The sequence below is a fragment of the Oncorhynchus nerka genome, linkage group LG10, assembly GCF_034236695.1.
Source record: "Oncorhynchus nerka isolate Pitt River linkage group LG10, Oner_Uvic_2.0, whole genome shotgun sequence".
Lineage (NCBI taxonomy): Eukaryota > Metazoa > Chordata > Actinopteri > Salmoniformes > Salmonidae > Oncorhynchus > Oncorhynchus nerka.
The window spans coordinates 28,289,068-28,307,084 of record NC_088405.1 but is presented as its reverse complement, the minus strand read 5'-3'; the positions used below and the strand labels follow the sequence as shown (position 1 = coordinate 28,307,084).

Sequence of the window (18,017 nt, the reverse complement as noted above, 5' to 3'; positions counted from 1 at the left end):
GCTACAATAACGACTAGCCACAATTGTGGACTTTGCGGTTCGCCTTCAAAATAAAAATATTCCTCACTGAAAGTGATGCAAACGGATACAAATAGCAAAATCATGACATAATTGAACTAGATCATGCTGAACAAGTTTGGAATATTAACAAATGACAATAATTAGTTAATTTGACCTCCGAAAAATATAATCTGTATGAAATCGCACTGTGGATGTATTGATTTAAGAATTGCATTGGGGGCATACTTATATTTCACGTACTTATGGATTGTGGATTCATGAAATGGGTTATCATTCTACTCAGTGACACCCACAGAACACAACTGCGAAGAGTTTACACGCATATTAGTGTAACAGTTGTTAAAGTACTATGTGAAGTTACGAAGTACTAACGCAGAGTTACAGCGGTGCAGTATAGCACAGGTTACATTAGCATTGTAGCTCTTATTGCGGGACTTTTAACAGTGGGAATTCACCTCACTATTCAGCCTATCGTACATATTGACATTCATATGTGACTGTACAGCCTTACCCCATTTTATGGATACACAATCCATAGGTATCAGCCTACTCAGTGACAGAGGTTTGACTGATACCTCAGAGCATCACTGGGGCGAGCTCCCTGCCACTCAGGACCCCTATAACGGGCAGTATCAGAGGAAGGCCCTACAAATTTGAGCCCGGCCGATATTAGCCTTATATGGATGTATTTTTATTGGCATTTAATCTACCGAAAAGGACCGATATAAAATGTGGAGAAACGCTAGGGGGAAAAGCCGTTCTTCATAGAATTTGACTTTATTGTTGCATTTTATTATTTGTCCTGAAGAGGGCACTCTTTGCATGGCTATAAGCCTATCTTGCCTTGGCGGTCTACAGCAAAACTGGACACGATAACCACAGATATTTCACTAAATCTGAGGCATGAGAGGAGGCCCATTGGCCGGCAGTGGGAGAAGATGGAACGAGATGGATTTTGGCCGGCATTCTGCACATTTTGTCACTCAGTACAGTTTTCTGTTCCCAAAACTAAAATATGTTGTGAACAAGGTGGACAAAGGTTTGTAGACTTTATCTTTTGCCAAAGTCAAATAAAAAAAATGCGTTGTTTAGGAGTGTAAAGATGAATTGAGTTATTGCACACTCGCACTTCACAGAAAAATAATTATGCAAACGCTTGCTAGAACAGCTCTTGCTAGGCTCTGCCCACTGGGACCCATTGTTCCCATTGGAAACGACAGACTGTAGTGTAGTCTATCTTAGTTATGAAGTGCAAAACATGCGCACTGGCCATATACTGTTTATGTGAAGTGACATGACAAAAAAATGTATGTTATGCCCAAATGTAAAGCAAGTGCCATGCTGAACGTTCAGACTACAAGGTAACATTAACGTTACAGCCCTTTAGTGAAGCCCGCGAAATCTCGTGTGTTATATTTGGTTTTGGCGAAGGGTATTCCTCAAGTTCTGTCATTTAAATGTTTCCAGAGACACTAAAAAAATACCAGGTTACAAAGTAGCGCTTCGTAGCTACGTTTTGATGTTTGGGTTGTCACTTGTCAGGGACAAGTCCAAATTCACCTTTCGCTTCAATGGGGGGTAGGGACGTCCCAATTACATGTATAGCAATTACTTCAGTGGCTACAGTTTTACAATCTATGAAAACATATCTAAATACCAATACATTGAAAAATGTACATTGAAAAATATGTCGTCATTGTTTTCCAGCTGGTTAGCATGGGGTAGCTCAGTCTTCAGAGCCTAAGTCAACTTTTTTTTCTGGAATCAGTGCAGTTTATCTAACTTTCACTAGAATCAGTTTTGCCCCATACAAAAACATTGTCTTCCTGGTGCTCCTAAATGTTATGTGGCGCTTACATTAATGTTCTAGAAATATGCTTTCTGTTTACAACTACCTTTATAGGGCTGCACCATTTTGTTTTCATTCCAGCTATAATAATTGAAATATTCAGATATATTGCTCTAAAATCGGATCCAAAAATCCCATATGGTCAGGCGCTATTAAAATTGTCATACTCCATCCACCCAAGTCATAGACTGTTCTCTCTGCTACCACACGGCAAGCGGTACAGATGCAAAGTCTGGAACCAACAGGACCACGAACAGCTTCTACCATAAACTTCTAAGCCATAAACTGCTAAATAGTTAACCAAATAGCTACTTGGTAGTGGTGTTGCGGGTCAGCTGTTTGTTCACCCGCACCCAATTGCTAATAACCCATCCGCAACCACCAGACAGATGTGTTTATATGTGATAAAGTGAAAAGCTGAGGCCTGCACCCAACCCTAACCCTCTAATATAGAAAATGCGGTATAGGCTATGATCAGATTGCGGAAAGATTTTTGGGCAGATTTAGTCGTTTCCGCTTATAATTTCCAACATTTTGTAGGCTATTTGTTAGTCAACTTGTCTATAATTAGTAACATGCAGCTTCTCTTATGTAATTATATTTTGAAGACAAAATCAACTCTTGCTCACCAGAATAATTTCATAAATTGATAGAATGAAGTTGAAGTTCTCTGTGATCCAGTAGCGGTGCATGGGTAAAATCACTGGGGAAGCCAGGCCAGAAAAAAAAATCCCACATTACAACCTGTGTTGTGATATTTGCATTGTTTTTTGTTCTTGCGACCGTGATATAGGCTAGAGGCCTAAGGCCAAGACAATAAGACACAGTGGCATAATAAATTCAACCAAACCTTTGCTTCATCACAAAACCGGAACGCAACCTCTGTCCGGTGAAGTTCACAAAGCACATTGCATGTAACAAACAGTTAAATGACCTACAGCATGGTCAAGCGAGTTAATGTTTCTGACAATTTGGATCACTAAACAACTAGCCTATTGATTTAGAACCAGAGAGATACCGCAAGTCGCAAAGAAAACAGGAGCTGCCTCAACTATTCCAGCACCATTTCAACTTCAACATCATGAAATCACCGATATTTAGTTTAATACAGACCACTAAAAGATATCAAAAACAATTTAGTCCAACCAACTTAAGCTAAATATGATGTGGCTGTCCATGGTTATGATTTCTGTCTGTGTGTGTGTGTGTGTGTGTGTGTGTGTGTGTGTGTGAGAGAGAGAGAGACTCACCCTACTTGTAGAGAAACGCCAATGTCATCATCCTCTCTTTCATGTTGAATAAATGGTCTATCACCCTGTCATACATTACACACTCATTTTTTTTGTCTTAGGCTACCTGGCTAAAAAGCTTGCTCCCTAGGCTAACTTCCTTTCATGGGCAACGTTAGCTAGTTAAAACATTAGCCTTCTAGATCTAGCTACATATTGAACTTCCATTCTCTCAGACCAGGGGCACAACAATGTATGAATTAATGGTTGGATCAGAATCGCCGTTATAATAATTGGCCAACACGGAGATTCAAGTAAAACCCCTATCTCCATCCCTGGCTAATTTAGGAAAGGGACAATGTTAGCTAGCCCCCGGAGGACAACAACACAATGAGATGCATAACGAGTTTCTGTTAGAATATTTTATTTTAAAAGAAACAACTATTAATGTTAATTTGAACGACTCTGATATTATGTTTTATTTTGAAACAAATGATATGGACATTGATTTAACTTTCATTGTTCATTTATTTATCTTTAATGGAAAATTCTTTGTCCATAAAATTAAGTGGGCAGAAAACAAACCCCTTTTCACATTATTTAAGATAGAATTGAAATATTATTTTGAAATGATCAGTAAATGTAAAAACAAAAAAGCAATATGCACCATAGTCTGCTAAATGACTTAAATGTAATGTTAACAAATTGAAAATGAATCTTGATATGTAATACCCCTGTCTGTTAGGTTTATGTACTCTTGTTTGTATATTTCAGTTTTTTTTGTATTTGTGTTCATAATAAAAAATCATTTGAAAACAATAACGAGTTTCTGTCAGTGACATATGCTCTCGATGTGATTGGAATGAAGCCATATCCAAACTGTATTTGGTGCGCCAAGACCATTCACAGTTGAACTCAACGCTGATTGGCTGTATTTTCTTTTCTTTTATCAACGGAGGCCAAATGATCGCTGGCTTCCCTTGCATTCAATTTTTGTTTCAATTTTTTGGGGGAAGCCTGGCCTTCCTTGGCATCCATGAACACAAGCCACTGCTGTGATCTCTGCTTCTTTTGTGGAGCAAAGACATTTAGGGACCGAGGGGAAAATGCAACAACTCTAAAGAAATGGGCAAGATTTTCAAAGCAAAATTTCCAAATGACATCAGTTTGACTGGTTGTAAGCAAATAGAAAGCTGTGTAAACGACCTGTGTTTTGATAAGATTTAAGTTCGGCTTGGATGCATATTTTATGTAGCCTAGTTGAAATACTATCAGTTTTATGATGCCTATATATACTGAACAAAAATATAAATGCAACATGTTAAGTGTTGAAAGATCACAATCTTTCCACACACACAAAAACCTTATATCCTCTCATTTTGTGCACACATTTGTTTACATCCCTATTAGTGAACAATTATCCTTTGCCAAGATAATCCACCCACCTGACAGGTGTGGCATTTCATGAAGCTGATTAAGCAGCATTATCATTACACAGGTGCACTTTGTGCTGGGGACTTTGAAGGCCATTAAAAACCAGACAGCTGATGAAACAGGAGTATTTCTGTCTGTAATAAAGCCCTTTTGTGGGGAAAAACTCATTCAGATTGGCTGGGCCTGGCTCCCCAGTGGGCACATGCCCAGCCATGGCTGCGACCCTGCCCTGTCATGTGAAATCCATAGATTAGGGTCAAATTAATTAATTTAAATTGACAGATTTCCTCATTTGAACTGGAACTCTGTAAAATCCTTGAAATTGTTGCATGTTGCATTTATATTTTTGTTGAGTATAGATATCACCTCTACAGATGGTATCTAACTGCACACTCATTATCTCAAGATGCTGAAAGACAGAAATCATATTTCTCCACTCCTGTTCCCAAGTCAACATTTTGCCTACACTTAGTGTATACTTTTACTGCAACAAATGCTTAATTCTGCAGAAGTTAATATTAAGACTATGTGAGAGGTTATAAACCTACGGAGTGTCCAGATTTCAGTTTCCATTTAACCCATCTGAACAGAAGGCTACAGTTCCCTTGACGTGCCATAGGCCTATCTGATGTCCCTGTCTTGTCTGTCAAATATGTATAGTGCCTCACAATCATCACACATAATACCATCCTCTTTTACCACTTCACCAAATCTTTCCCAAACATTAGGCACCCTTTTCTGTCTCTCCCTTCTCAACTCTCCATTTCGCAGCTTTTCTACTATTGAAATAAACTCTGACATAGTACTTTTTGCCTCCGTGGATCAACTAACTTTTTCTGACCATTCCCAAAACCATTTGGTGATATGTATATAGGGCAGCAGCCTCTAAGGTGCAGAGTTACGTAACCGTGTGGAAGCCGCCTAGTGCTGACTATTTAACAGTCTGATGGCCTTGATATAGAAGCTGTTTTTCAGTCTCTCGGTCCCAGTGTTGATGCACCTGTACTGACCTCGCCTTCTGGATAATAGCGAGGTGAACAGGCCGTGGCTCAGGTGGTTGTTGTCCTTGATTATCTTTTTGGCCTTCCTCTGACATCGGGTGCTGTAGGTGTCCTGGATGGCAGGTAGTTTGCCCCGGGTGATGCGTTGGGCAGATTGCACCACCCTCTGGAGAGCCCAGCGGTTGCAGGCGGTGTAGTTGCCGTACCAGGTGGTGATACAGCCCGACGGGATGCTCTCAATTGTGTATCTGTAAAAGTTTGTGAGGGTTTTAGGTGCAAGCCAAATTTCTTCAGCCTCCTGAGGTTGAAGAGGTGCTGTTGCGGCTTCTTCACCACACTGTCTGTGTGGGTGGACCATTTCAGATCATCAGTGACGTGTATGCCGAGGAACTTGAAGCTTTCCACCTGCTCCACTGCAGTCCCATCGATGTGGATAGGGGCGTGCTCCCTCTGCTGTTTCCTGAAGTCCAGGATCAGCTCCTTTGGTTAGTCGACATTGAGTGAGAGGTTATTTTCCTGGCCCCACACTCCCAGGGCATCTCCTCCCTGTAGGCTGTCTCGTCATTGTTGGTAATCAGGCCTACTACTTGTTGTGTCGTCTGCAAATTTGATGATTGAATTGGAGGCTTGCGTGGCCACGCAGTCATGGTTGAACAGGGAGTACATGAGGGGGCTGAGCACTGACCCTTGTGGGGCCCCTGTGTTGAGGATCAGCGAAGTGAAGGTGTTGTTTCCTACCTTTAAATCCTGCGGGCGGCCCATCAGGAAATCCAGAACCCAGTTGCACAGGGCGGGGTTCAGACCCAGGGCCCAAGCTTAATGATGAGCTTGGGTTCGATTGGGTTCAAGTCCAGGCTCTGGCTGGGCCACTCAAAGACATTCAGAGACTTGTCCCAAAGCAACTCCTGCGTTGTCTTGGCTGTGTGTTTAGGGTTGTTGTCCTGTTGGAAGGTGAACCTTTGTCCCAGTCTGAGGTCCTAAGCACTCTGGAGCTGGTTTTCATCAAGGATCTCTCTGTACTTTGCTCCGTTCACCTTTCTCTTAATCCTGACTAGTCTCCCAGTCCCTGCTGCTGAAAAACATCCCCACAGCATGATGCTGCCTCCCCCATGCTTCACTGTAGGAATGGTGTCAGGTTTCCTACAGACGTGGCACATGGTATTCAGGCCAGAGTTCAATCTTTTACTGAGAAGTGGCTTCCGTCTGACCGCTCTACCATAAAGGCCTGATTGGAGGAGTGCTGCAAAGATGGTTGTCCCTCTGGAAGGTTCTCCCATCTCGACAGGAGGAACTCTAGAGCGCCGTCAGAGTGACCATTGGCTTCTTGGTCACCTCCCTGACCAAGCCCCTTCTCCCCTGAGTGCTCAGTTTGGTTCCAAACCTCTTCTATTTAAGAATGATGGAGGCCACTGTGTTCTTGGGGACCTTCAATGCTGCAGAAATGTTTTGTTTACCCTTCCCCAGATCTGTGCCTCAACACAATCCTGTCCCTGAGCTCTACGGACAATTCCTTCGACCTCATGGCTTGGTTTTTGCTCTGACATGCACTGTCAACTATGGGACCTTATATAGACAGGTGTGTGCCTTTCCAAATCATGGACTCCAATCAAGTTGTAAAAACATCTCAAGGATGATCAATGGAAACAGGAGCTTAATTTCGAGTCTCATAGCAAAGGGTCTGAATACTTATGTTAATAGGGTATCTGTTTTTTATATTTAATACATTTGCAAACATTTCTAAAAACCCTTTTTCTGGTTTGTAATAATGGGGTATTGTGTTTAGAATCTGTAGATTGATGAGGGAAAAATGTATTTGATACATTTTAGAATAAGGCTGTAATGTAGTGTCACGCCCTGACCTTAGAGAGCCTGTTTATTTCTCTATTTGGTTAGGTCAGGGTGTGATTTGGGTGGGCATTCTAGTTTTCTATTTCTTTGTTGGCGGGTATGGTTCCCAATCAGAGGCAGCTGTCTATCGTTGTCTCTGATTGGGAATCATACTGTTTTCCACCTGAGTTTGTGGGATCTTGTTTTTGTTCAGTTACTGTGTAGCCTGCAAAACGTTACGTTCATTTATCTTTTGTTGTTTTTTGGTGTTCATCTAAAATGTACATCTTCCACGTTGAGCGTCTCATTCCGACGACGGACGTAGTAACACGTAGCAAAATGTGAAAAAGGGAAGTGGTCTGAATACTTTACCGGATGCACTATAAATGTAGCCTATAAATATAAATTACAAAATAATTATACATTTATGGATTTAAGGTTTTATTTTCTCTTTATTCAACCCCCTCCGCCACCTACCCGCCCTTCATCCACACAATATCTAATGACCCTAAACCCGCCAGCTATGCGTCCTAATGAATTATATGGAATGTGTTCCACAACGCGCTAGCAGAGAGTTGCATTATTTTCCAGAGAACGCATAGAGCCCCCAGTTTATTATGCCTTTATAATTTAACACGTCACTAGAAATGTGTTCATTTCCAAGTAGAAATGTGTTCAACATCCACTGAACTAGCTAGCAAGTTTACTAGATAGCTACAGTAGTTGCCATGGTAACCAACCAGACTTGCTAGTTTAGCTAACCAAACCATCAGTCCTAGCATGCTATTGTGAAAATCGAATTCAACAATACCAATACTGTTTTCAATTTAGACTTTTTCTTTCAAAAGCAGCTAAAAAACAACATGTAAAAATTAACTATACCGTGCGTTATAGGGAAATAATGGATGCTCTAGAATACCCTTCAAGCCACTCAGAAAGAAGAATTCAACAATGCTATGTTATAATTAAGCAATAAGGCCCGATGAGATGTGGTATATGGTCAATATACCATGGCTATGGGCTGTTCTTATGCACGATGCATTGCGTAGTGCCTGGACACAGCCCTTAGCCGTGGTTTATTGGCCATGTATCATATACCCCCAAGGTGCCTTATTACTATTATAAACTGGTTACGAATGTAATTAGAGCAGCAAAATAAATATTTTGTCATACCCGTGGTATACGATCTGATATACCACAGCTGTCAGCCAATCAGCATTCAGGGCTCGAACCACCCAGTTTATAAAGCCTATTATAAACTGGATGGTTCGAGCCCTGAATGCTGATTGGCTGAAAGCTATATTTATCAGACCATACACCAAAAGATGACAAAATATGTATTTTTACTGCTCTAATTACATTGGTAACCGGTTTATAATAGTAATAAGGCTTCTCGGGGGTTTGTGATATATGGCCAATATACCACAGCTTAGGGCTGTATCCAGGCACTCCGCGTTGAGTCGTGCTTAAGACCAGCCGTTAGCCGTGGTATATTAGCCATATAACACACCCTCTCTGGAAGTAAACTTGGAGTCACGTGATAATATGTTTTCTGGGCCTCCCACTATGACTCGGCAAACCATGCAGTTTATTAGGCTACAGATTATATAGAAAAAACTTCACAGGGTGGTGCATGTGATGAGCTGGATGCTCCTTTGCAATAAATATAGAGGGTCTTATTCTGGTGATAAGATTGATGGTTTTATAATAATAATCTCATAATATATGTAGCCTACCCGCACTGTATCAGCAAGCTGTTGGCTAGAGCACATATGCCAAGACCAGTGAGCACATTTGATATATAATGCAACTGTTTGTGACAAAACCATCAGTAGAGTTGAACATGCGATGGAAACCCATTCAACATGGATTTTTCATTCAATACATGGGAATTTAACCACAAATGTTGTTTTTATGTGCACTACGTCATCACGCACATACTTTTATCCTCAATAAATAATTTTGATGGAAACACATTTCTGGTGTGAAAATGCACATGATTTTATGCAGATTATAGAATATTCGCATGAAACCCTGTCGCAAATTGAATGCAAACCTAGCTAATGAGGGACTTTTATTTTGAAGGCGAAACTCAAATTCCACTCTTGTGGCTAGCTTCACATAGGTGTGGTTTTGTGACCTGCCTGGGTAAAGGCAAATATGTGCAAATTTGGAAGTCCAACCAGCAATGAACACTGGATTAGCTTTCATGATTAAATGTAAAATGATCCTACATTTTTTGCTCAAGATTGATATGTGGGTTAATTTTGATTACTAAAAAGTAGCCTGAATCATTTTGTTATCACAATAGTGTACATGTTTTAAAACTATTTATTTAAAAGAAAAGATGAGTATGGCCAATTAATAATAGATGTATTATATATGTTTTTATATATTTTATATATAGTGCTTTTCATTAAAGACAATCTCAAAGATGCTTTAAAAAACTAAAAATAAATGTAGGGTGCTGGCAGTGGCAGGTCTTGACATGGCGATGGTCATGTCAAGACGCCTGGATAGGTTTTTAATGTATATCAGCTGACCACATAATGTTATTGCAATCTGGTGCCCGACGGCACAGTCAATGACATGGCATGCAACCATTGGTTGATGCATGCAACGTCTGAGCAGTAGAACACAACACACGTGTTGATGCAGTTCAGAAAGGCAGTAGCGGAGGGAGTGACGACGGTACAGGGAGGGAGAAGTGCCAGTCGGGTAGACAGGCCCGGAGCTCGTCTGCATGATTTAAGAGGCCACTTATCAACATTAATGCAATTAAGGTTGCCAAAATTACTTGGCTCTGATATCTAACAACCATGGTTAGACTAACAATATGATGCCCAAAATGCACTGGAATGGGCTGTTTTCTGTTACTTGATTGGAATAAAGTGTGTTGTACTCTCAAAACTGTTAACACTCCATACCCAACTGTGTGCCTGTGAGATTGGTGACAGACCATTAGCTGGGTCATCTAAGGGGCATGTGCTATGCGTGTTTGGCTCCAAAGTCTCCCAAGTGCTGCTACTACTACTACAGTACATGTGTTGCAACATACTGTACGGCTGAATCCCAAATCACCCAATTCCCTCCGGCCCTCCATTTGCACGTTCACGCGCGCCTCCATCATAGGCACAAGTGTCCCAAAGCTGAGGGAGGGAAAATGATTGAGGGTTTAGGGGCTAATTAGACCCTCCAATAGCCACGTTGACCAAGGCTGCAGGCTCCAGAGCGAAGTGCTATCCCAACACGCACCACAATATATGTTTAGAATTTGCTCAATTTCATACAAATTAATTGAGAGGTGTGTTTAATGATATGATGTGTGTTTGTGACTGATTTCGAAACTTGACATATAAAACAAATGAAATACTTACAAAATTAAAATGTTTTACTGTAACATCTTGTAAAACAACTGGGGGATTTGTTTAATTTCATTTCATGTTTTATTATTTAAATGTGAACATGAATTGCATCATTCAAGTCACCAGTGTGTGCTGAAGTTGATAGGTTTATTGATCCCTCGCCACTCTATGGAAGTCTCGTTCGGTTGTCACTGGGGCCTTTTCTCATTTGGGCAAGTCCGTCTTCCGCCCTCTCTCCTCTGTCCTCTCATCGATAAGTGGTCAAGTGGTCGATAGCCTCCTTTCGGCAAGGAAGCACAAGTGTATCCTACCTGAGTCTTTCGCAGAAGAGTTTTGAAATCTGTTTGTATAAACAATTGTTTTCTCAAAGGAGAAAAGCATGCGAACATTTAAAACGATATGCTACTTTCATCTGGAAAATGTCTTGCACAACTTGCTACATTTGTTTTTATAACTTCATAAATGTATTTTGGAATTCCACCCTGTAAACGTAATTTGCCTGATGAGGTGCGATTGGAGGAGTATCATTTCATATGAGCACATTTTCGTAAATTTTCCCTCTCTTCGATTACCATACCTTTTTCAAAAGGAAGCGTCAGAGAATGGAGAAGAGGGGATGCAGGAGTTTAACAAATCCAATTGAGAAAAGGCATAGATCGTATCCAGCTACGGACAGAAGTTACTTTACGTAGCAGGTTAGAACAGCACATATAAGCCTGGGACAGTAACCACTCAAAGTTGGCCTTAGTGGGAGTGACATATTGAGTCAAGTATTTGTCATCATTTCATTTTTGCAAATCATATGAGGCGTGGCTCTGTGCTTGTTGTGTGCATACGGGGATGGTTAGCGGGAAGGTGCTGTGTGAGATGACTGGTTGGTAGCACTCACTTCTGTCATCAAGAAGTGCTTTGAGAGACTAGTCAAGGATCATATCACCTCCACCTTACCGGCCACCCTAGAACCACTTCAGTTTGCCTACCACCCCAACAGCTCCACAGACAACGCAATCGCTATCACACTGCCTTATCCCATCTGGACAAAAGGAATACCTATGTAAGAATGTGGTTCATTGACTACAGCTCAGCATTCAACACCATAGTACCCTCCAATGAGCCATTGGGCCCGCCCTGCAACCTCATTGGATAGCGCTGGACTGGCCTCTTGCAAGCCGTCACTAAAATGCGAGGGGCTTAGGCTCATAGGCTAGAACTCTAATTACTAGGGAGCTGGAACATGTGGGGCTAAATGTAGGGTAAATGGTGGTGGCACAGCTTCAAGAAAACTGTCGCCTTGAAACTAGAGATTTCATGGTTAATTGAGGTAAAACAGTAATTCTGTGCATAGATTATGCGAGTCTGAACTACACATTTACACAACCAGCCCAAAGTGTGGGGTTTAAAAAATACATTCTTAGTCGCCCCTAGGTCTAGCTCCAGGGGTATGACAGAGCTGTGACAATCCAGTTGGATATACAAGTATTTCAATTTATCAGAACCAAATTATCCATCCATAGTTCGAATGACTGAAATCCTAAAGTGTTCTGTACAGTTGGCCATGGACCTGAAAACTCCGGGAAAGATACGAATAGGCCTGCTGATTAATATTTAACAAAACTGGAATGGTAACGCACGCCTGGAGTTGAGGGCAGGAATTGTCTGATACGTTTAAGGCGAAATAAAGTAAATATGCTGCTCACCATTCCGTTGAAAGTTATTAGTGCGCATTTCTTATTTAGTTACACCTCGTGTTGTTCATTATGGGGAAATGTCCAGACCACTCCAGATATTCCAGCGATTGCTAAATATTTCACCACAAAAGGTAGATATGAAGAAGTGAACCCTTACCTCATTGATGACATACTCGCTGTAAACAAATCTCTTGTAAAGCCCCCATCTGCACAATGTCGCGAAATTCATCTGACCGCTATCATACGGCACGGTTCAAGGTACCCGACGACGAAAAACGTCAAGAAGATGCGAGCACTTCACAATCTTGTTGTACAGAAGGCCTCTGGAGAGGAGCGCTGGTTGCGTGAAATTACGCAGTGGAAGATGTGGTACACTGATGAGATGGATGGCCGTCTCGTTCAGAAGGGAGTCCTCGACCACAGGCATTTGGCAGTCAGGTTGTCCAAGTTATTTCCATCATTGATATCTAAGGAGAAGCTACAAGATGGTCACATCAAGTTCATGACCAGTTCTAAGCACAGGTGTGTGAACAGCACCCTTTCTTTCCAGGGAGGACTGGCAAAGCTCTGGGACATAGAAGGTAGATATAACCCTACTCGATGTCTGTATGATAGCATCGTGTCAAAGTGCAAGCATATTGCATACAACTCTTTATTTATTATTTGCAAGACATAAGGCATATATATACTAAGTAGGTCAATGTTAGCCTTGTCGTATTTGAGGAAAGCTCAACTACGTTCTTATATCTAGACGGGGTTGAGGATCGATAACTGGTCAATTTGCTAGTAAGAGAGTGGCCAAGTCGGCGGGATATCTGTTTCCCTCCAGCAGGTGGCGTTCTTCGTTTCGCCCACCAAGCGAGTTTTTGGATGGAGGTCAGTGAGTCGAATTTGGTCAACAAAAAAACGAATGGGTTATTTGCGTGAATAAAAGTTTCGTAATGCTTAAGTTGTTAAGCGTGTACTGACAAGCACACGTGACATCCCGGCAACTTTATACATTTTTTTCGGAGTTGTCTCGAGATTGCTATGCATATTAATGGTATGAAATAAACCCTAATCGAATATTTAAAAAATATTACAATAATGCGATGTATCTACCAATCCAAGAAGGGACAGGTGGGAGCTAGAGAACCCGCCGAGTTGCTTTGTGGCTCCCATTGTTAGGGTAGAGAGAGGTATCTTGTCAGTATATGCATAATCTTTGCTAGCAACAACAGCAGTCGAAACATATGGTGCTTTCAAGACAACTGGTAACACGGGGGAAAAAGAGGTCAAATCATGACGTCAGTTGGTTTTCGGGTCGGAATGTCCGAATTTAAGAAAGATGCCCGAGTTGACTGTTCAGTTGGAAGACTGTTTTTTTCAGAGTTCCCAGTTGTCTTGAACGTGGCATCCATGCTAATCAATTAAATTAAATTCAATGGGCTTTATTGGCATGGGAAACATATGTTAATTAACATTGCCAAAACAAGTGAAGTAGATAATATACAAAAATGAAATGAACAATAAAAATGAACAGTAAACATTACATTCACAGAAGTTCCAAAAGAATAAAGACATTACAAATGTCATATTATGTATATATACAGTGCTGTATCGATATACAAAAGGGAAAATAAATAAGTATAATTATGGGTTGTATTTACAATGGTGTTTGTTCTTCACTGCACTTTTCTTGTGGCAACAGGTCACAAATCATGCTGCTGTGATGGCACACTGTGGAAAAAAAATGTACACTGCTAATCTCAGTGTATGTATTATCTCAAGGCCGCTACACCTGCAGTTGAGCAACACAAATGAGGAAAAAAATCAGTGGTTGTATTCGATAAAAGTTTTTATTAAAAGTATGAATTTCAGCACCCCACAGAAGGACCACAGTTGTACACGAAAAATTTAGATACAGGTAAGTGCTTTCAGAATTGACATTTTTACAAGTATAGACTGATAAATCACGCAACCAGTTATCAATACTCAACCGCTTAGATATAAGAGAACAGAGTTTAGCGTTCCTCAGCTAGGCTGGTCCCAGATCTGTTTGTGCGTTGGCTTACACTATTTGTCATTGACAAGGTAAACAATTGACCCTTCGCTAAGCTCCGACCCCATTGGTTACTGTTGCGTCCTCGGACAACATGTTCCCTGGAATCCCAATTCCCCAAATTGTTTGGCATGAGTTGGTAGGAGAGCAGAAACAACACCCACGCTAGGTAAATGTAATACCGATATTATATTTTGTCATAAGTGGTCATTTTTCATGATATTGCATTGGCCAGCAGTCTTTTGGAAGTGAAATTATAAACAATTCAACATGTCTTACTGTGTCATAACATGCAGGGTTATAACACTCGATAACACTGTAAAAAAACGTTCTGAACTTGTCACTAGCTTTTCATTTGTGCTTTTCATTCACTTTCATTGACCTTAATATTATTATAATCTTCAAAACTTTGAAGATCTCCCTTTGAATGACCAGTGCCTTCTATGTTTGATTCCAAAGATGAAGAGATTGACTACGAGGTGAACGATGCACTCATGAGGTTCTTTGACAAATGCACCAGGTTTGTGGAGACTGTCGACAAGAACCAGTCAGCCATGGCTGAGCTGGACAAGTTCACGTCCAGTGCAGAGATGAGGAGGGTGCAGGAGAAGATAGCAGACCGGCTCCTGGTCCCCTACAGCCACATTACATCAGGTCTCCATCTCTAGCCTATCTGTCTCTATCTCTATTTGTGTGTGAGTTGTCACAGGACGTTGGGAAACAAAAATGTCTATTCTACAGTGGATAGTAAATATTATATAGCTATTCTATTATTACTGAGAGGGCTATCCTTATGATGTTGCTCATGTTCTCTATACAATGAACGGATCTCCTTCAGATCTGCTTGATTGCAAACATTTGACAGAATATTTAGACACTTAGATGGGGCTGTTTTCTCACTAACAGTACAAAACAGTTAAGCACTCCCATATACAATTCCCTCAACTGAATGGTTTTGTCAGAATGTCATCAATGAGCATCTGAGAAGTGAGGACATTGAAATAAGAATACCTGTATGTTTCTATTATTTGAAAAGTAAAACAAAGTGGGGAATGTGTTGTTAATGCTAAGCCATACAGGACTTTTATGTTTTATATCAAAGTACAGATATGGTCACTGGTCTGTAATAATTATTTACATTTTTACATGGAATGGCGGCAGGTAGCCTAGCGGTTAAGAAAGTTGGGCAATTAACCGAAAGGTCGCTGGTTCGAATCCCCAGGTCGACAAGGCAATCAAAGTTCCAATGGATCCGTTTTTTTATCTCAATATCAAATCATTTCTGGGTAACAATTAAGTACCTTACTGTGATTGTTTTTAGAGACCGAGCCATATGTTGTTTGGGGTCCGATATGATTCCTGTATTTTGAGGGGGAAAACATACCGATACTGATATATCTGCCGATGTACTGTTTTACAGTGGGGGAATTAGTGTAATTTTTCCACACTGAATTCTCATACATTGTCATCCAAAAGAGCAATTGTCCAATAACTGCTTCAAATATTGATTCCATACATTGTGACAATTTACATTTACATTTAAGTCATTTAGCAGACGCTCTTATCCAGAGCGACTTACAAATTGGTGCGTTCACCTTAAGACATCCAGTGGAACAGCCACTTTACAATAGTGCATCTAAATCTTTTAAGGGGGGGGGTGAGAAGGATTACTTTATCCTATCCTAGGTATTCCTGAAAGAGGTGGGGTTTCAGGTGTCTCCGGAAGGTGGTGATTGACTCCGCTGTCCTGGCGTCGTGAGGGAGTTTGTTCCACCATTGGGGGGCCAGAGCAGCGAACAGTTTTGACTGGGCTGCGCGGGAACTGTACTTCCTCAGTGGTAGGGAGGCGAGCAGGCCAGAGGTGGATGAACGCAGTGCCCTTGTTTGGGTGTAGGGCCTGATCAGAGCCTGGAGGTACTGAGGTGCCGTTCCCCTCACAGCTCCGTAGGCAAGCACCATGGTCTTGTAGCGGATGCGAGCTTCAACTGGAAGCCAGTGGAGAGAGCGGAGGAGCGGGGTGACGTGAGAGAACTTATAATGGCACATCATGAAAATGTCCGCAAGTGTTCAGATTAGTGCCCTCAGAAAGTATTCATACCCCTTGACTTATTATTCCACATTTTGATGTGTTACAGCCTGAATTCAAAATGGATTAAATAAAATAAAACATCTCACCTATCTACACACTATACTTCACAATCACAAAGCGAAAACATGTTTTTAGACATTTTTGCTAATTTATTGAAAATTAAATACAGAAATATCTCAGTTACATAAGTATTCACACCCCTGAATCAATACTTTGTAGACACACCTTTGGCCGCGATTACAGCTTACAGTCTTTCTGGGTAAGTCTTAAGAGTTTTGCAAACCTGGATTGTACAATATTTGCACATTATTCTTTTTTAATTTCTTCAAGCTCTGTCAAATTAGTTGTTGATTAATGTTAGAAACCCATTTTCAGGTCTTGTCGTAGATTTAAATTGAAACTAACTTGGCCTCTGGAACATTCACTGTCTTCTTGATAAGCAATTCCAGGGTAGATTTGTCCTTGTGTTTTAGCTTATTGTCCTGCTGAAAGGTGAATTCATCTCCCAGTGTCTTGTGGAAAGCAGACTGAACCAGGATTTTGCCTGTGCATAGCTCCATTCTGTTTTATTTTTTTATCCTGACAACTCCCCAGTCCTTAACGATTACAAGCATACACATAAAATGATGCAGCCATCACTATGTTTGAAAATATGGAGAGTGGTACTCTGTAATGTGTTTTATTGTATTTGCACCAAACATAACACATTGTATTCAGGACAAAAAGTGAAGTGCTTTTTTCCCACATTTGTAGCAGTATTACTTTAGTGCCATTTTGCAAACAGGATGCTTGTTTTGAAATATTTGTATTCTATACAGGGTTCCTTCTTTTCACTCTGTCAATTAGGTTGGTATTGTGGAGTAACTACAATGTTGTAGATCTATCCTCAGTTTTCTCCTATCACAGCCATTAGACTCTGTAACTGTTTTAAAGTTACCATTGGCCTCATGGTGAAATCCCTGAATGGTTTCCTTCCTCTCTGGCAACTGAGTTAGGAAGAACACCTTTATCTTTGTAGTGACTGGGTGTATTGATACACTATCCAAAGTGTAGTTCATAACTTCACCATGCTCAAAGGGATATTCAATATCTGCTTTTTTTCCCCCATCTACCAATAGGTGCCCTTCTTTGCGAAACATTGGACAACCTCCATGGTCTTTGTGGTTGAATCTGTGTTTGAAAATCACTGCTCAAGTGATGGACTTTACAGATAATTGTATGTGTGGGGTACTGAGATGAGGTAGTCATTCTAAAGTCATGTTTTACACTATTATTGGACACAGTGAGTCCATGCATCTTATGTGACTTGTTAAGTACATTTTTACTCCTGAACTTATTTAGGCTTTTTATTCATTTGTAAAAAAAAATAATAATAATAATAATTTTAAAACATCATTCCACTTTGACATTATAGGGTATTGTGTGAAGGCCAGTGACATAAAAATCTCAATTTAATCTATTTTAAGTTCAGGT

General features: G+C 40.7%; 1 protein-coding gene across 2 annotated transcripts in view; it reads left to right on the top strand.

The window, feature by feature from the left end:
- The first annotated feature begins 12,199 nt into the window (after positions 1 to 12,199).
- LOC115135101 (multiple inositol polyphosphate phosphatase 1-like) overlaps positions 12,200 to 18,017 on the top strand; it is a 14,118-nt gene continuing 8,300 nt past the window's right edge. Inside the window, exons 1-2 of one of the 2 annotated variants that reach the window (XM_029669382.2) lie at positions 12,200 to 12,995; positions 14,915 to 15,109. In XM_029669382.2, coding sequence (XP_029525242.1) covers positions 12,413 to 12,995; positions 14,915 to 15,109 — 778 coding nt within the window. In that variant the 5' untranslated portion in view covers positions 12,200 to 12,412. The remainder of the gene's footprint in view (positions 12,996 to 14,914; positions 15,110 to 18,017) is intronic. The other variant, XM_029669381.2, reaches the window with a different exon arrangement.